This window comes from Culex quinquefasciatus, chromosome 2 (assembly GCF_015732765.1).
Source record: "Culex quinquefasciatus strain JHB chromosome 2, VPISU_Cqui_1.0_pri_paternal, whole genome shotgun sequence".
Taxonomy (NCBI): Eukaryota; Metazoa; Arthropoda; class Insecta; order Diptera; family Culicidae; genus Culex; species Culex quinquefasciatus.
The window spans coordinates 7,142,938-7,163,200 of record NC_051862.1 but is presented as its reverse complement, the minus strand read 5'-3'; the positions used below and the strand labels follow the sequence as shown (position 1 = coordinate 7,163,200).

At 35.9% G+C, this 20,263-nt stretch overlaps 1 protein-coding gene across 1 annotated transcript in view; it reads left to right on the top strand.

Moving 5' to 3' along the window:
- LOC6037458 (tyrosine-protein kinase-like otk) overlaps positions 1-19,926 on the top strand; it is a 103,717-nt gene extending 83,791 nt beyond the window's left edge. Inside the window, exons 4-12 of the mRNA XM_038255359.1 lie at positions 5,435-5,558; positions 9,524-9,783; positions 12,683-13,045; positions 13,125-13,268; positions 16,554-17,111; positions 17,174-17,985; positions 18,046-18,224; positions 18,282-18,618; positions 18,684-19,926. Coding sequence (XP_038111287.1) covers positions 5,435-5,558; positions 9,524-9,783; positions 12,683-13,045; positions 13,125-13,268; positions 16,554-17,111; positions 17,174-17,985; positions 18,046-18,224; positions 18,282-18,618; positions 18,684-18,839 — 2,933 coding nt within the window. The 3' untranslated portion in view covers positions 18,840-19,926. The remainder of the gene's footprint in view (positions 1-5,434; positions 5,559-9,523; positions 9,784-12,682; positions 13,046-13,124; positions 13,269-16,553; positions 17,112-17,173; positions 17,986-18,045; positions 18,225-18,281; positions 18,619-18,683) is intronic.
- Positions 19,927-20,263: the final 337 nt, after the last annotated feature.

The following is a 20,263-nucleotide window of genomic DNA, read 5'->3' as shown; positions in this document are numbered from 1 at the left end:
AAAAGTCACACCTTCAATGCTCACTATCTCCTGAAAGAACACCTAAAAAAGTTAACCCCTAAAGAGTGGAGGATTAAAGGTTCGTGTAACTCTTGTTTCGAGCCAGAAAACAACTGTCTGATGAATCTTCTTTTTTGCTGCAGCATCGTTAGGGACGAACAAACAGGCTAATTACGGACCCTCGTCTCGTCCGCAGCCTGAAAAACAGGAAAAATCACTCCAACAATGATAAAGTATCAATAAAGCTGAGAAAAATTGTCTGTACTTTTCTATGAACATACGAATTTCCGATTTTGAGAAAATAACTTTGAAAATCATATTTTTCTAACAGAAATTCTTTCAACTCGAATCCAACAACAGAATCCAATTGTCTGTGGTGTGCATCCTTTGGCTCCACAACGGACCGGAATTCCGGGTTGGCAGTGTTGTTAGTGATGGTACTTGAACTTCGGAAACCATGGCCCGGGCACGGTAATTGTCGGGTAAATGACCAATTAATATTTGTTGGTGGTGGGAAAAGTTGTGATTTATCTTTTCCGGTTGGGCGTGCGCGCGCCGCCCTCCCTTTTGGAAGACGAACTTTTTGGGGAACTTCGGAAAAGGGGAGCTTTTTGTGTGTGTGCTTTTTCCCGAGACTGGTTGTTCTGGATTTATGTGAGTGTGTGTGTTTGGTGGGTGGGGAAGGATTTTCCGTTCCAGGGTGCTAATTAGGGATAATGAACCCTGGTCCGTGCGTTCCTGCAGGAGTAAAGGGTCACTTGGAAATCGGTGAGAAATGGCAACACATTAATAATCGAGCTGTTTTTGTTTGGGGATGGCAGAGAACGGGGTCTGTAACACGATGTTACTAATAACTTATTTTAGAAAGTTTGGACTTAGTTAATCAGTAGCACCTTGAGCCGTTTTGTTAATCCTTTTCAATGGGAGTAATATTTTCCTTTTTTATATCACATATTTTATTAACTTTTGCTTAGTTTATTGTTTGATTTGTTTTGTAAATTAATGCAATTCATTTAAACCATGATTACTTTGAATTTTACAAATGAAACCCTCTAATCTAAGAAAAATCATGTAAATTCAAACTTAGTTTTGGTCCCTTAGAAATCATTAGAAAGAAGAATAATCCTCACATTTTTATAAGTGTTTGGTTCTTTGGTTCAGTGTGTTTATACTGAGACAAATTACTGGAACTGGAATATCTGAATCCGATAGTTTTAAATATTTTTCCGAATCTTCTAAAATCTATTCCAAAAAGTAATTTGTAATTCATAATTCTGCATAATTTTTCCAAGGCTTCATTTCTGTTTAGAAATGATCTTAGCTTAGCTTAGCTTAGCTGGGTTGACCGTACTCTAGCCGAGCATATAGCTCGCATTAGCTAGGTTGGCGCCGATAAGGAAATGATCTGAGCAAAAAATCATGTTATGTCGTGTTTTTGATCCACTCAACATTATATTTGTAACAAGAAATATTTTAGGAAATACCATTACAGTCCAGACTCGATTATCCGAAGGCTTTGGAAAAATTTCACTTCGGATGATCAAATCTTCGAATAATACTTTTTTGTCTTATTTTTGATTGTCCATCTTCAGTTTGACTCCTAAAGTGATACAGAATGTTTAGATCCAAGATGGCGGCCAAAATGGCGGAGATAAAATCTCGCTTACTTTTTCGCTTTGTACCTACATAGGAAACCCGTAGCGCATTGGTTGTTTTGAAAAAGTAATCTAGAAATATTGAGAAAATACATTTTGTAATTTGATAGGCCTTTTAAATTTGACTAAAAAGGGGTCGCAGAACTCGAATTTGATGTTAAAAATTTGAAATTCAAAAAAACGTTATTTTTCTGTTCATGATTTGATAATCTAAAGTATTCGATACAAACCTTCGAAAAATCGATGCTTCGGATAATCGAGTTTGGACTGTACTATTTTGAAAATTGTTTTTTCAGTCAGGGAGCAGAAAATTAATTATTTTCTAAACACGAAATTTATAAGAAAACAATTAGCTCCAATATGCCAATCATATGAAAATCGCTGTCGTTTACAATAAGAATCTTATAAAATTATATGGAAACATTTAGTAAATAGAAAAATATTAAATAAATCAAATTCCAGCTAAGAGGAAATTCTTTTCAAAATACAAAATTTGGCGGAAATTTCACGGAACGTGAAAAATTCTAAAACAACCTAGAAATGGTGTTAATTTATATGCTCTCTTTAGTCACGTAGGGTTGTTCTGAACATTGCATTATCTAATGATAACATATTTGAATATAAATGAAGGACATGTGTATTCTCATTGATTGAATACACAGTAAAAAAAATCATTGCAATTTATGTATCAGAAAAAATGTGTAATTTTCCCTCAAAAAATGAGAAAAATTACCAATATTGCGTTGTTATGCTATTTTTTTCAGTCTAATTTGAGGTAATATTACATTATAAAGAGATAATTTTTATTCGACTAATATCGCTATAAAAATAAAAAAAATATTTAAAAAAGTTTTCGTCTTCCTTTTCATGTATCTAATTTCAAATCCAAAGGCAAAAATAACATAATCTGTAGTTTAAACTTAAAAAAAAATATTCACGATCAAATCAGAAAACAAAAATAAAATTGCAGAGAACATGTTTCAAGAAATTTAATAGATATTTTGCAATCTTTTGTACGAAAAATTATAAATTCCGTTGATTTTTAAAGTTGAAATTTTAACATGTTTTCGTGAGAACCATCAAACCAAGGCTTTAAACATCGTAAAAATTAAACGGGACTTAGAAAAAAAATAAAAAGTCCTTATTCCAAAGATAATAAATAATATTGGTAAGAAAATATTCCGGTTTCTTTTGAAATTATACCTTACCTAAAAACAAAAAAGGTATAAAAATTGAAATTACGAGCCATGGTTTCAACATTTTAATGAAAAAAGTGTTTTAAAATGCATTATACACCTGTCCAGTTGTTTTGCCATCATAAGTTTCCAAAAAATCTAAGTATTGACGAAAATTTTATTTTTTGCAAAAAATAAAATTTTTGCGGTGCTGTGCATTGGAATTTCATAAAAATTCAAAACATTTTTAAACAAGCCCAAACATGCTAAATATGATTATCTATGCAGAAAAAAGCGTTTTAGATTGTTTTCAGTTGATTAGACATCAATTTTCATGGAAATTTTGAAGTTTCTTGGAAAAATATTTTTTTTTGCCCCCTGATTTTTCAGACCATTTTTGAAGGGGGGCGACATAAACTTTGAAAAATATTTGCAACGGCCTTATATAATTATAAAATTATAAATTCTTAAACTACCCATAAGAAAAAAAGTTGACACCATTCAAAAGAAGATAATTTATTTGTACAATAAATACTCAAAGTTGCCGTGGGAATCAAAATCTGGGAAAATTGGATCAAGACAAGTATTCTCGCTTCTATTTTGAGTAAAAAATAATAATTTCATTCATTCATAATAAAAAAAATCCATGATTTATACTCCAAAACGTTTAAAAAATAATTATTGCTTTGCATGGAAATCAATAAGTTGAAATTGGCTTTACGGAAATTAAATTAAAACAGGAAAGCATAAAGTGTATCAAAAGCCAATTAAAAGCTAATAACTTCTTTCCTTTTAATGCAATTGACCTCTCTCAACAAACTTCCCATTAAATTATATCCCATCGCTCTAATTTATAAGTTTCTGCAGTTTCCAACCTACTTTATCACCACCACCACCACCACACCTACATCCTTCACTCTAGATTATTTTCCATCACCGGAGAAACAATAACGAAGAAGGACAGGAAACAATAAAACCCAATACCATCCAAGAAGCTTAGTCACCCAACTTGCCATAAAACATGTGTGTGTGTTTTATTTTTGCTTGTTCCATGTCCAAGTCGATCGCAGTAGCTTTTCCATTCGTAGGTAGCTGCAAGCCATCCAAAGGCTACTCGATGCGAGCTGCTGTCATCCTTGGCTGCTGGCAGCTTCCTTTGGACAGGACAGGAAGTTGAGAAACTCCCGGCGGGGAAAAGGACATAAATATTTTCCAACACACACACACACACACACTTTTTAAAAATATATACACAATAAATGGTTGCAGTTGAACGTTTCGTCCTGACCAGCTTTCAGAACGAACGACTACGTGTGGGAAAAACTCGGGAAGGAAAACTTTTTCCCGCCCTACCCCCCACTCACCAATTGACGCGCGAGCGAGCTTTTCTTTTCGTCTTTCCGTTTTCCGTTTTGCCACTTCTAAGTCGGTTTTGCTATAATTGGATATCGGCTGAGAGTTATCGACGACGGCGTTTCGGAGAGCAGGGGGAAATTGCTTCGAACTTGTTCGCGACTGGGAAATGGCACAAAAGTTTTTCCCCTGGGCGCAAGAGGGACGACGACGACGCTGGGAGTCGGAATGGACTAAGGAGGCCGTGAATTGTTTAAGGGGAGGGGGTGAGGGAACACTGATGAGGGCTAAAACGTGCGCGAAAAAGTCAAGGCACCCTTGAGTTGGGGAGGCTTTGCGGGGGAAAAATATGTTTTAGGAGTTTGGGAAGAGTTTGTGAAGTGCTACTCTGCTGCCACGAGTTTTGTTGAGTGGGGGAGGAAAGGTGGTGACACTTGGAGTAGGTTGTGAAAAGTGTTGCTAAATTTATTTAGAAAAGACTTACAAATATAAAAAAAAAACAATTTGGATTTAAAAAAAATATTATTCAGAAGATCTAATTCTCTATAAAAATATCAAAATCTGTACTTGTTTTGTAAAATTAACTTTAAACGATTTTGAAAAAAATGTAAAATTAACAAACTCTACAGGTTGGCAACCCTGCTTCCACCGGTAACTATATTCGAAAAACGATAAACACGTGAGATTTCATCGGTGGCGGTACCATGTACGGGGAGGCCCGCCAGTCACAGTGGCAAGTCATAAAAAGTTATGGCACCTTCGCGTTAAGAATCTGTTACAGGAACGGGAAGCAAGCAAGTGTTGCGGTGGGACAGATTTAAGCAGTCCTCGTTTCTTTCCTCCACTCTCTCTTGGGTGATAAAAATATTGGAAGGACGTGTAATGAGATAAAATGAAATTTTATTCAATTGATGGTCAATACGTTTTTATTAGCTTAGAAGTTGAGCTTTTCTTTGGCAAACTTTCTTTCATCGAACGAGAGAGTTTTTGATATAATCATCATCATCATCGTTAGGAAATAGAAGTGTATGTGGACCGTTAATAGACCAAAAAAGGAGGGGAAAGGACGAGATGGGTTCAAAATGATAACGGTGCCAATTGGCAGTTAGAGCTTTAGCAACCAAAGAAAATTATGGGAAAATTTGAGCAGAACTTTCAGCGACCATGTTTTTGCCAGAAACTTTCAACTCGATGATGATCAATACACCTCTCCGTCTAACAATGTGTGTGTCCTTTTCTCTCTATTTGCAGGAACGTCCTCGCCGGTGGTCCAACTGGTGAAGCATGACTCGGAAAAGGGCGGTTCGGTTGTGCTGAAATGTCACGGTGGAAATGGCAGCAGCAATGACGAGGAAACTCGCATCGAGTGGTTCAGGTGAGTGTTATTTTTTTCAATCATTCTTTTTTTTCGAGTATGTGACGATGTTTGAGGTAGATCGATTCATTAAAAAGCAAAGGAAATAGACTGCAAACACAGAACGAGCTATCGAGGTATGATGATGATGTGACAGGAAAACGGAAATGCAATTGCATTTTTGTTCCATTTGGTATTCTTGCAATGTCTGGTTTGGCGACCATAAATGGAATTGTTTGTGGACGTTGAGCAGTTCTCAAAGTTTTCGCAATTTTTTTTTAGAGGTAATTTTTTGTTTGCCCATACAAAGTTTATCTACTTTTTTGTTCACTGCTACGGATATTGACATCAATCGTTAGTAGATGACTATTATTGTTTGCAGTTGGTTTTTGAGTCCTTTACAAAAAAGGCCAAATACACTCAACCCCCGGTGGTTGGTCACTTTTTCGTTTGACACTTTTTTAGTTTGTACCCCGTTGGTTGGTCAAAGTAAAACTAAAAAGTGACGAACTGTCACTTTTTACACGGCGCTCACGCACACTACCGAATCAAACGTTTGGTAGTGTGTGTGAACTCCGTGTAAAAGGGGTGTCAAACTAAAAATTTTGTTCATTCGACAACAGTTGGTGTCAAACCATCGGGGTTTGAGTGTATATAAAAAGGCAAAGGAGATAAACTTTTAACGGACAAACAAAACATGCATTAAAAGAGATTAACGATAAAGCGATTCTTATAATTAAAAGATCCAGATACAAAGAAAAAATCGTCCTATCCGATCCAACTTTAAGAAACACACAGACAATTTTATGATTTATGACTTCAAACTTGATTTAATAAAAAAAATTTTTTCCAAAAATCCCTGTTTTTTTAAGAATGAAATTTTTTTTTTACGAAAAATACAATATCACGATTTTTTTTATTTTAATCTTGATTAAAAATAAATTTACAATCTTTTTTCGAGAAGTTGAAAAAAATTCACGCTGGTGATTTATTTATTGTTATTCAATAATACAGAATTATCCTATATTTTTTAAATGCAATGTTTCTAAAAAAAACTCAAAATATTAATTTTTGCGATATTTTTTTTGAAAATAGGCAAAATTTTCACAAAACTAAGTATTTTCGAAAAATCCTAATATTTTTTCAGTATTGAATTAAATGATTTTACTTATTGCAACATCATATGATCAAGATTTTTTCTCACATATCAAAATTAATATTATTTTTTCTGAAAATACTCTAAATAACTCACGTATTCTTCATAAAGTATTTCAATTTCTATGTTTTCACCATATGGATATTACATTTTGAATGTTTTTTTAAACACTTAAGATTTTCACAAATTTCAAAAAATAGAAAAAAAAATCAAGGCAAGGAATTTTTAATACATTTTGAAAGTAATAATAATTTTTTAATACTCCAAATTTTCACAAAACTACGTGTTTGCTAAAAATACTAAAATTTTTAGTTTTTTACAATATGCATTTGTTGCAATATGGGTATCAAATGATTGGGAATTTGTCATACATTTCAAAAGTAATAAATTATTTTTTCTGACAATTCTAAAAAAATTCACAAAATCACGTATTTTTAAGGATGCAAATTTAAATGCAAATTTTTTTCAATGATCTGGAATATTTAATAAATTTTTCAAATTTTCAATCATACTTTTTTCGCAAACACAAACGATTTTTACCAAGCAACTTTTTTCGGATACAGTCCAGACTTGATTATCCGAAATTCGATTATCCGGAGGTTTGTATGGGACTTCGGATAATCGAATTACCTATCTTTCGAATTTTTTAATTTTTTATACTTTTATCATAAAATCCTGTGACCCCATTTTAGTCAAATTTGAATGATTGATTGCCTACTAAATTAAAAAATGCATTTTTTCAATATTGTTTCACAGCCATTTTGGCCGTCATCTAGGATTTGTTAATTCTACATCACTTCATAAAAGTTTAGAAGCCATGATTAAGCTCGACAGTTAAAAAGAAAGACCACGACAATTTTTTGTGTTTCGATTATCCGAAGTTAAATTTGACCAAGGCTTTCGGTTAATCGAGTTTGGGCTGTAATAATATTTTTTATTTTTTTTTTACATTACGTTTATAAAATTTTTGACAATTTTCCCTTCATTTTGGAAATAAAAAATATTTTTTTTTGTTAAATATTCAAAATTTCAGTTTATTTATTTTTTTCAAAAATACGTAGCTTTGTGAAAATTTTGAGTACATTAAATGAAAAAATTGTTAACTTTCGAAATGAATAAACATTCCAGATCATTTCGGAAAAAAAAATATTTTTTCAGTACTTTCTCAAAAATACGCAGTCTATTTTTTTCACAAAATTATAAATACGTAGTCTTGTGAAAGTTTTCAGTATTTCCATTAAAAAAGTGTTATTACTGTATAAATTATGTATGAAAAGTTCCAGATCATTCGATACCCATATTTCGAATAAATATTTGTTCTAGTTGTTTTTTTTCCAAAATACATAGTTTAGTGCAATTTTGGGTATTTTTAAAAAGTGGTATTATTATTTCAGTAATGTATGAAATTTTTATGAAAAATTCCGGATCATTTGATACCAATATTGAAATAAATAAATTTTCGTTTCTGGATTATATTCAAATAAATCATGTTATTAATTTGATAAAATATTTCTTATTTAACTGAAGATGTAATTCCCAGGATTCGGGGTTTTTAACTTCAAAATATTTGCTATAAATTTGCTTTTCAAAAAATTGAACATGTGAGTCCTAATTTACAGCCTTTAAATAAATTATGTAAAATAAATGTCAACTTGTTTTTTTTTCAGATCATTCAATGAAATTATTTGTGAATTGTTTTCAAATTGTTTTGTTTAGATTGGATTTGCTCTTTTTTCTGATATTTTATAGAACCAAAAATCTTTAAGAGGTCAAAACTTAAAGTCAACGAATAACCTTGCTTCACCACGGTTCATTATCGTGTCCTCTCCTGCGACCAGGACCGGAACCAGACCGATTAAAAATCTCATTACGTCGACATGTTTTCTCGCGCTCTCTCTCTCTTTTCTCTAAACCTGTAAACCGCGCTCTAAAACAAACAAAAAAAGAGCCGCTTTAGAAAAACAGCACACAAAAAGATATTACCTCCCTGTTGATGAAGGCACCCACCACAAAGAGGGGGAAGGTTTCGGGGGATAAAGTCATTAAATTTTAATCCTTGCCCGTCATCGTCATCGTACCAATTAAATCTTTTCGCCCAGATATGCTTGAAAATCTGTGTTTTCTTTTCTGACTGGATCTGAGTTTTTTTACTCTCGGTAATGTCGAAGGTATTTTAAAATTAAATTTTCAGCGTGTTTGAGTCAACTTGGAATCTGGAAATCTGAACAAAAATTTGCTCTGAAAACAAAGGAAAAAGTCAGATAATATTTTCTGCTTAATCGACTAGCTCTGGAACAAAAAGAAAAAAAAAACTTCATTGATTCATTGCAAGCCATAAAGCTGCCCGACGTGACCAACGCCTTTTTTTCGTGGGAAATTTATATTCATAACCGAAAAGTTCGTACACTGCACTCGACCCGTTCCGACCTCATACTTCCGAACGGGGAAGATCCTTTCGAGTGGCCACTCTAGGACAAGGAAACGAAGACGACGACGACGTCGTCAGGAGATCCTGCCGGTCCACGTCTTTTCTCGTTTCGTCATCGTCATCAGTATGCCAGACGCAGAGCTGGAGAAGAAAGGATAAATGGTGGGAGCTTTCGAAAATGGATTAGAAGGCAATATTTTAGATTTTGATAATGTTCAGTCAATTTTTGAAACGTGGAATTTCAGTAAAATTATACTGTTAAATTTAAAATTCTTTTTCTTCCAAGAAATAAGATGTTTTTACCATCTCACCCCTTTTATAGAGCTTTGTCTCACCAAAACTTCCCAACCACCCACTAAATGCGCCTTTCTTTCTTCTATTTCCTTCTCTACACATGCACAGAAACAACGAGCGACTCTCCAAATCGGCGCATATCGATTTTCAGCGTCGGAAGCTGCACATAAAAAATGCAACAGCCAAGGATAATGGCGTCTACAGCTGCCGGCTGGTGCACCACCACCACCGAGAGTCGGAGCTGGAGCTGCAGCCGGAACCGGTCCCGAGTGTCAAAAACTACCGGCTCAAGTTGAAGGGCAACAACGCGGCCAATGCTATGGCCATGGCCGCCGCCACCAGCGCCAGGGCTGGGCCCGTTACGAATGGTAAGTTTGGCATGGAAGGGTAAGGATTAAATGGTTATGCTGGGATTTTGAGGGGGTTTAATGTGGGATTTGGAATAAACTGCAGCATCATTACCGAGCCATTTTCTAGAACGTTTAGTCATAACGAAAAAAAATCCTATACCTGATCACCTTGAAAAAAAATATCGCTATCATTAGTATCAAATCTGTTTAGATCTCAGCTGTTATGCAGAAACAAACAGTCATGTCAAATCGAAAATTCAAGAAATTTGATAAACTTTCTCATCATGGCAATTAAAATCTAATATTCAAACAAATGTATGTCCAAAAATCAAACCTTTATATTTCTGAGATCTTTTCGGCAGTATTTCTGTTCAAAATTGCAAATACCAATACTGTTAAAGAGAGTGAGATTGGGTAAAAGTGTTTTTGACGGTTTTAGCAATTTCTCAGATTTTACCGTTAAAACTAAATTCTCTTTGAAGGGTTGTTTTAGGGACATCTTGAAAAAAAAATTACCTTTTTGTATAGACTCAAATGTTTGGAAAACAACACTTTCAACATTGTAGCATGTCATTACGATTCCCTGAAGTTAAGGATGGTGCAAAGTCTGATACCGGATTTATGAATGTTTGAATCGTATCCGAATGACTTTTGAATTACGTGGTCCTTGAACTCGAACAAATAAACAGGAAACAATTTTTGAAAAGAAATATTTTTGGATAAAAAAAATATATTTTTGGAAAAAAGTATTTTTTTTTTTGAAAAAAAATATTATTTTTGGTTTAAAATTGAACATATTGTCATACAAAAATACCAAAATTATCGTTTAGATGCAAAATCAAACTTTCAATCGAAAATGACTGCACAATTGTTTGATAAAATGCACCCTTTTTAAAGTTTTGGGCATTTTCGAGCTGAAATTCTTGAAAATTGTTCTAGTTTTTGTAATTGTGAAATATTTTATGAAGGAAATTAGGACAATCACCATTGCAAAAAGTATTATCAAACAGATTGAAAAAATCCTGAATTTGTTTTTGGGCAGCTTTTTGCTCTTTAAATTTGTGAAAAATTAGTTTTTATCATTAGCACTGAATTAGCCCTTTTTCCAACTGGAATTATCTCGATAAATTTTTGTTCGATTTTTAATAACAAAAAAATTGTGATTAAAACTTCATTCGAAATTTTAATTCATGCCTAATATAATTAAAGCACTAAACACACTTATTTTGGACATTCATAAATGAAGGGATTTATTTAAAATGTCGAAATTGATATTATTGCAAGAGCTGAAAATTTGTCAAATTTTTCAATATTAAATATAAAATCGAACCAATAGTTTTCGATATATCAACAATTAAAATATGAGAGCAAATTAGGTGACACTGAGAGAAACTAATTTTACACCAGAGCAATTCTCTACCAAAACCGGAAATGGATTTTATTTGTATTTTTTGATTTGGCTCAAACTTTGTGGTGGCCTTCCCTATGACCAAATAAGCTATTTTGTGTCATTGGTTCACCCATACAAGTCTCCATACAATTTTGGCTGCTGTCCATACAAAAATGGTATGTAAATATTCAAACAGCTGTAACTTTTGAGTGAATTTTCTGATCAATTTGGTGTCTTCGGCAAAGTTGTAGGTATTGTTGAGGACCATTTAAAATTAGGTAAACGGAAAAAAATACGGATTTTTAATCAACTTTTTTTTTACTAAAACTCAATTTCCCAAAATACGTATTTTTTGATTTTCGAGATTTTTTTATATGTTTTAGGGGACAAAAACCCGCAACTTTTGAGCCATAGAGAAACATGGTCAAAAAATCTGCCGCCGAGTTATGAATTAAAAAAAAAATTGTGATTTTTTGACAAAATCGAAATTTCATGCAAAAACAAATTTGACGTTTTTTTTTTAATGCAAAATTGAATTTGCAATCGAAAACTACTTTACAGATTTTTTGATAAAGAACTCCGTTTTCAAGATATAGTCACCGAAAGTTTGATTTTAGCAAAATATTTACAGTTTTTCGATTTTTCAAAATAGTGACCATGAGTGACAATTTCTAAAAATATATTTTTTGAAAAGTTCAGAAAATTTGCTATAGAATTGTCTAAGAGACAGAGATTGGACCTCGGGTTGCTGAGATACAGCCGCTTTAAGAAAAAGAAACACGAAAATTGAAGTTTTCTAAGTCTCACCAAAACAACCCACCATTTTCTAATGTCGATATCTCAGCAACTAATGGTCCGATTTTCAACATGAAACATTCCGATCTATTCGAAAAAAATATTTAGAATTTTTTTAAATCAAGACTAACATTTTAAAAGGGCCATAACATTGAATATTACGCCTATTTGAAATGCTAGTATTGATTTAATTTTCTCCAAAATATTTTTTTCGACCAGATCGGAAAATTTGACGAATGTTTCATGTTTTAACATTGAAAATCGGACCGTTAGTTGCTGAGATATCGACATTAGAAAATAGTAAGTTGTTTTGGTGAGACTTAGAAAACTTCAATTTTCGTGTTTATTTTTCTTCAGATCAGATTTAATTAAATGTTTTAACAATATTTGATCAATGGTTACAAACTTCAAAACGTGCACGTGGCAGGTGCACTTACAAAGATCTTGCGCGATTAAAGATTCCAATAAATCGTACTCAATACGTGCTCGAAATGCTGCAATATTCATTCCACTCCATACATCATACAAAGGGCGCTCCGCGATGGTATTGATTTCCCCAGAAATTGCAGGGGCATAATTCAACAACGCATACACATTTTCCCATTAAACCTAGTGTGCAACGCGCGATAAAAATCTCTCCTTCTCAATGCAATGGTTAGCAATCGTGTGTGTGTCCTAGAGGCCATAATTCACAACCCTCATCCTCTCCCTCTCCCTCTCGCTATTTTGCAGACAATGCCAAAATCGACTGCACCAAGAGCCGAAACTCGCTGCTGTGCCGTGGAAAGCGTGGCGATAAGCTCGTGGCCGCCGCCCTAACTCCGGCGGCCCTCATCGGGCCCGGCAGCACCGTCGACACCGGACTCGCCGTCCCTGTGCAGATTGTGGACCATCCGGTCAACGCCGTGGTCAACGAAAGTGGTGCCGCCCTGTTCAACTGTGGCTTCCAGGCGCTGTCCAACGAGTCGCAGCTGGTGCTCAAGTGGCGCAAAGACGGCAAGGTGATCCGAAAGTGGGACATCGGGGTGGGTTCCGGCGGGAATTCAGAGCTGGACGATGGCGGTGTCACCGAGAGTTCCATGTTTCGAGATGATGGTAAGAATTTTTGCATGGAATTGTCTATTGCTTTGTACTAAAATGTTCTTCTATCTTTTTCTACAATTTCTGCACGCAGCCCGGATCCACGTGGAACGGAACAATGGCTCGCTGGTGTTCAACTCGGTTATCGCAAGTGATGAGGGTAGTTATGACTGCCAGCTGACCAACAATGGCAGCGAGTTCCTGGTCACGTCCAACACGGCGGAACTGCAGATTATCTGTGAGTATTATTTGGCTGTCTATTTTTGGCGTGCTGTTTCATGCGTTTATGTAACATATATCATCACATAATTGTTGGTATTGCTATTGGTTATTGAACGATTTGGACTCTTTTCACAATTTATAAAAAGAAAACTTTCAAAATGTAATAAAAATGTAACCAGAGTGTCTGAAACCCCAAGTTGCATTTATGGAAAAAAATGTTTATAAAAATCGTCACTGATATTTACGTTGGACATAGCACTATTTAAAATGTTAATATCGAAATTATTTTTTTTTTTAAAGTTTAATCAAATAATCAAATTAAAGTAGCGCTGGCATAGCAGAATCCAGTATTTACAAATGGACGTAGTTTTACTTTTAAACATTGAAAAAGACTCTCAAATTACGAAAATCGATTTAAAATTTTACTATACAACAATTACCCACGAAAACAGCATGATTCGAGAAAAAGTTGTCCGATCGGGCTTAAATTGGACTAGGGGGTTCCTTGTCCATATACAGTACAGTAGTTGTTCGGTAACTGGGCGTTGTTTAACTGGGCTGCTTTTTAATTGGGCGCTCGATAACTGGGCCGTAGCCCAGTTAAAAAGCAGACAAACGTCAAAAAACCAAAACAAACCGAAATCACCGAGGGGTTAATGGATGCAAAAATCATGTTCAACAAATAAAAAAACTGTTTTCAAACTGCTATGTATTTTAAGTCGCAATTAAAGAAGTATGAAAAGTAATCATTGTAAATAAATTTGAGTTACTTTTATTTTTATATTTTATCAAAAAAATATTATGCATCGGTAGTCCCCTCGTTATTTTTCGTTCAGCCCAGTTATCGAACAGCATTCGGTAACTGGGCTACGTTCTCAGCCCAGTTACCGAACAACTACTGTACTTGTTCGGTAACTGGGCTGAGAACGTAGCCCAGTCATCGAATGCTGCTCGATAACTGGGCTGAACAAAAAATTACGAGGGGTTCACCGATGCATAATATTTCCCTGATGAAAAATAATAATAAAGCTTACTCAATTTTATTTACAATGATTACTTTTCATATTTCTTTAATTGTAACTTGAAATAGAATAAAAGTTTTATAAAAGATTTTTTTATTTATTGAACAGGATTTTTGCATCCACTAACCCCTCGGTCATAAAGGTTTGTTTTGGTTTTTGACGTTTGTCTGCTTTTTATTGGGCTACGACCCAGTTATCAAGCGACCCGTTAAAAGACAGTCCAGTTAAACAACGCCCAGCTACCGAACAAGTACTGTAATAATACCCGTATTTTTTCTTTTGTTTGATCCTTAGGGTGACCTACGTCGTATTGGGGTGGTCCGGAAAATGGACATTTTCATCGATTTTCGATAAAACCACATTTTTTCATAAAAAGATAACTCCGCGCCATTTTAACCGATTTAGTCTTGGACGCAAATAAAAGGTGATGGATTGGACTTGGATTGGACTTTAAGAGAAAAACAGTTCGGAGTTTCAAAAATCTAGCCTTATATTTGAATACGATTTTTATTTTTTTTTATATTTTCGAAAAAGTCTAATAAACCAAATTTTTAGTTTTTGCTTTTTGGGTGTTTTTTAATAAACCTGACTCATGGCGGTTTCAAAAACATCCAAAAAGCAAAAACTGGAAATTTGGTTAATTGAACTGCGGTTTTGGAGAACTCGGTATCAAAGAACTAATAAAACTAAACCAAAATTTTAATGATTGATAATCATTTGCAAATGGCAAATTATGATAACTTAAGGATATTGAATATTACGGTTAGGTCTAGTGATTTTTCACAAAAAAAAATGAAATTTCGTGGCTTGCCAATAACAAACAAATAACATTTTAATTTCACCGCAATTTCACGGTTTCCTTAAAACTGTTTTAAAATTTTCCAAAATTGTGTTATTTTATTACTTTTATGTAAAGAAACAGTTTACAGTATTCCAAGATTTAGAAGAATGTGATTAATTTTTGACACAAAATATTCAGTAAATTTTATTTTCTCCTGTTATAATTCAAGGAAAAATCTGTAATAAATTTTCATATGTCAAAATTTTAGTAATCAGTTCAGAACTTCTGCAAACTTAATTAACCAAATAGACAGATATATGCTTGAATTTTGACAAAACTAAATGTTGCAAAACGCTAACTTTGTTGAAATAAAAGGGAAACAAATTGGTCATTCTTATCGTGCAGCAAATCTGTTTTTATTTAAACCTAGGCTTAAATTTAGAGTTTAACCTTTTTAAATTTGACTCCGGCGCATGAACTGTTTTTGTAAAGTGTAAAAAATGTCCAAACATTTCCAAACTGAATTTCTACATAAAAGAAAAAACTTCATCAGTGTTTTCGCCCAAAATTTCTGCCATATTTTGCGTTTATTTTTCAAAGATAACAAGATATAGTTTGACAAATTTAGTGATAATTTGAATTTTTAATCAAAGTAGGCATTGATGAAATTTTCAGGCAAACTCAATGCAGATTTTGATGAACTAATGGTTTTTTTTTCTAAAAAAAAACACTGATTTTAAACCAAAAATTAAAACAAGTGTATTTTTTCCACAAATTCAAATCTCCACCGGTTTAATCAAATTTAAGACACCTAACTGATTAAAATTTCTTACCTGCAAGGATTAACTAAAACTTCAGCAACTCACCTTTTTTTTGCATATTCAGATCAATCAGTGATACGAAAATGTCCAGTTTTTAATGTCTCCCTCTCAAAATTGTTTTTTCTTAACTTATCTCCTATTCCAAATTTAATTGCAAGAAATAGGTAGATTCACAGATCGTTTTTTTACTGTTCACCAGGGTGTCAAAATTTGTGCAAATTAATGAAAAAAATAATTACAAAGTAAGGTATTACAATTGAAAAATTGTGTTTGAAAATATAAATAGAATCGTAAAATTACTGAAGAGAATTTTTTAAATATTCAAAATTTCAAGGCAACCGGTATCTTCAACAATAAAAAAAAACATTTTGCTTGCGATAATATCTCTTTTGTTTTTTGCATGTTACAACATGAACATGGATGTAATGAAAATTTCAAATTAGTTCTCAGTCAAATATTATTCAATTTTTGATTCCTTTAAAGGATAAGATGACCGAGAGAAGTTTTTGAACCTTTACAATACAAATTACATTAAATAAAATCAAATTTTGTCATATTCTAATGGCAATAAAACCTGTCCAAAATCTGTTCAAAAAATAAATCAAATTTAAAAAAAAAATTGAAAGCTAATAAATACAATCTAAATTAACACACAACAATCCCTCTTCCCCAAACAGCCAACCTTCGCTTCACCCCGAAACCACCCACCTCCAAGAATCTCGAGCTCGGTTCCGTCGCCAAGATCCACTGCAAAGCCCAGGGAACACCCACCCCGTCGGTCCACTGGACCTCGGAAGGCAAACCGGACCTGCCCGAATCGGTCGAGGACGTGAACGGAACGCTCATCTTTCGCACCGTAAGTTCCGACCACCGTGGCAATTACACCTGCGTGGCTTCGAACAGCCAGGGTGAAATCTCCACCTTGGTGGCGGTTAACGTCGTCGTTGCGCCCAAGTTTGTGGTGGCTCCAGAGGGAACGCTTCAGGTGGCGGAAATGGGCACGGTTCAGATTCACTGCGTTGCGACGGGGGATCCGAAGCCGACCATTCAGTGGGACAAGGATTTGCAGTATTTGCACAGTACGAACGGTTCGTCGGAGGAGGAGCGGTACAGGATTCTGGAGAATGGAACGCTGGTGTTGACGGAGGTTCATCTGGACGATGATGGCAAGTACGGTTGTACGATTGGGAACAGCGCTGGGTTGAAGCGAGAGGAGGTGCATTTGGTGGTGAAACGTGAGTTTTTGATAGTTTTTGATCTTTTGAATTTGAAAATTAATTTTAATGTATCGTTACAGCCGCCGACAGCATGCCACTTCCGGAGGAAACATCAGAAGATGGCTTCCTGATCACGCGAGCCGTCCTGATCACCATGTCGGTAGCCTTTGCGTACATCATTCTGGTTGTCGGATTGATGCTGTGGTGCCGACACCGTCGGGCAGCCCGAAAGGCGCGTCTCAACATGAGTTCCAAGGAAAATGGCGATGTCGATCTGAAGAACTGTGAAATTGAACCCTGTCTTCCGGAGAAGTCTTCCCAAGAAGTGAAATCCAAGTCTTCCAAAAAATCAGGTCATCAGAAGAACGGATCCAACGCCGATGGTCAGGAGAAGAGCGACGACACGGTCAACTCGACCAAGTCGAAGAAATCAAGTGGGTCAAACTCCTATCTGGAACAGCTGGCCGTCCCTCGCTCAAGCGTCATCGACCTGCTCCAGATCGGCAAGTGCGACTTTGGCGACGTTCTGCTCGGCAAAATCAAAGAAAACGACTGCAAATCTCCTACCGCTAGTGCCAAGGAGGAACCGGTCACCGGGGACGAGGTAACGCACGCCCAAGACGGCCCGGCGGCGCAAACCGAAGTCACCGCCGAGGACGAAAAAATCACCAAAAAGCCGTCCAACGAAGAGCTGAACGAGATAAAGCCCGAAAATGACTATAAAGCGGTCATGGTGAAGGCGCTTACGAAGGTGAAGGACGAGCACTGCTGCGCCGAGTTCCGGCGCCAGCTGGACCTGTTCCGGACGGTGTCGCACAAGAACGTGGTGAAGCTGTTTGGACTGTGCAGAGATAAGGATCCGCACTACATGCTGCTGGAGTACACCGATTGGGTGAGTTTGCGTTTTGTGTGCGTTTTTTGATGCGTTTCCTAAATGTTGTCATTTTTTCAGGGCGATCTGAAACAATTCCTGGTAGCCACATCTCCGAGCACCACTCCACCAAACGGCAGCGTAGAGAGTAAGCCGGCGGCCCCGAAGCCACCCCCGCTGAACGTGCCCCAGATTTTGGCGCTGGCTCACCAAATAGGCCGCGGCATGGACGCCATCTACAAGGCTCGGATCATTCACAAGTGAGTTTGATTTTTTTGAACAGAATATCTGTGACTAAACAATTCGTATTTTTTTAGGGACCTCGCCACGCGCAACTGCATCATCAGCAGCGACTTCTCGGCCAAGATTTCGATGCCGGCGCTCAGCCGGGACAAGTACTCGAAAGAGTACTACAAGCTGAAGAACCAGCTGCAGCCGGTGCGTTGGATGGCCCCCGAGTGCCTCCAGGACGACGACTTCTCGATCAAGAGCGACATCTACTCGTTCGCGGTGCTCGTGTGGGAGCTGTTCACCCAGGCCACCGAGCTGCCCTTCAAGGAGCTCTCGGACGAGGAGCTGGTGGCGCAATCGCAGGCCGGCAAGCTCGACTGGAAGGTCGCCGAGAAGACGCCGGAGAATTTGCACAAGATTCTGGTGAGTTCGCAGCGCTCCGTCTTCTTCGGAACAAACCAGTTCTAACAAATTCCATTTTTTTGTAGACATCCTGTTGGTCACTGAACCCGAAGGAGCGACCCTCCTTCAGCCAGCTCGTCGTTGCCATCGGAAACTGTCTGCAGAGCGAATATCCAAAGGAACCGCCGGCGGCGGCCGCAACACCGGCCCCTGCGCCAGCAACGGAACCAACGATAATCTAAGCCGTCGCTTCCCAGCTAAACTGTGAGTACTAAACTACACGTAAGAAGACATAATCCAGAATGAAGGCAAACAACGACAATTTTTAATTATTATCAATATTATCGCTATTGACTGTGTATTATAGTATTTATTATACCATTTATAGAAAGCAAGGCAAAAAACGGTAGATCTTTTACAGCATTCGTAACAATATATTTTAAAACCTCCCGCGCTAAGATTGTCAAACACTCTTGGTTCTCGACCACACAGAGATGGAGGGCGGGAGGCAAGCTAAACCGGATCGATTGAAAGTTAGATTAATTCATAGCGAATGTTTGCAGATGAGTTTGATGAGCGCTGAATTTGTTTGGTTGAAGAAAAAAATCGTAAACATTTATGAAAATACCCCAAACTGCCCGTGTTTGAACTCATGCATTTGACTTAAAGACTTACTATATATATTAATGATGATAACTCAACGGCATTTATAAGTCTTGCTGTAAAGTAGGTTATATTCAGCAGTCTATTTATACACAACTCTTATTACGAAAAACCCAAACCCGGAGTAGAGGATAGTTTATACAAATGGGTAACGCGAGCGGGGTGGAAAAGTATGGCATTTATTGTACGGTTTAACGAAATATCGACTTAACAAAATAATCAGTATTTGATACAGTAATTAAACGTTTAGCTGCGCAATTGGGATGCCTAACCGACTAAACTGCCGTGTAACATTGTAGAAGATCATCATTTTCTCAAATTATTTTTTCAGCCTTTAAACTTTCAATCGTTTAATTATTTTGGCATAGATTTGAGGGGAAAACGGTAGAAATTCTCCTGGTGCTTTTCCAAAATTAGTTGGTGAGACTAACTTAACTGTAACATCATCCAAGAAGGCTCTGAAACCATTATTGCTCTGCTGTGAGATTCTACTTTGATTTAGATTGCGTTTGACATAATCACATTTTTTTTTTGTTTACTTTTACATTCGATCTATAAAATTATTTGTGATTGACTCATATTTTTAAAAACTTTGTTTGATACACTGTTCCCGTACAAAGTATATAGATTTGATAAGGTATGGCGGGTTTTCCAGCTGTCAAAAAATCGAAGGAAATTCGGATTTTATATGGAGATTTTCAGAAATTCAGTTGACCATTTTCCGAGCAAATTTCAACGGATTTTTATTTCTGGATGGTTGTTTACCATTCCATATTGAACCCAAAAAAAAAACCCTTTTGAAACGAACATATTTTTTCAGAAAATAAAAATTTAACTAGAAGCGTTTTTTGGATCAGTCTGGCATGGTCAACAACCCTACAGAAAAATCGGGTGAAGTTTACCCACACTTTTCTGAAAATCTTTTATATGGAGATTTTCAGAAAAGTGGGAAAAGTCCGGTTATTGTGGAAACTATTTTTGACAGCTTGAAAGCCTGCTTTAC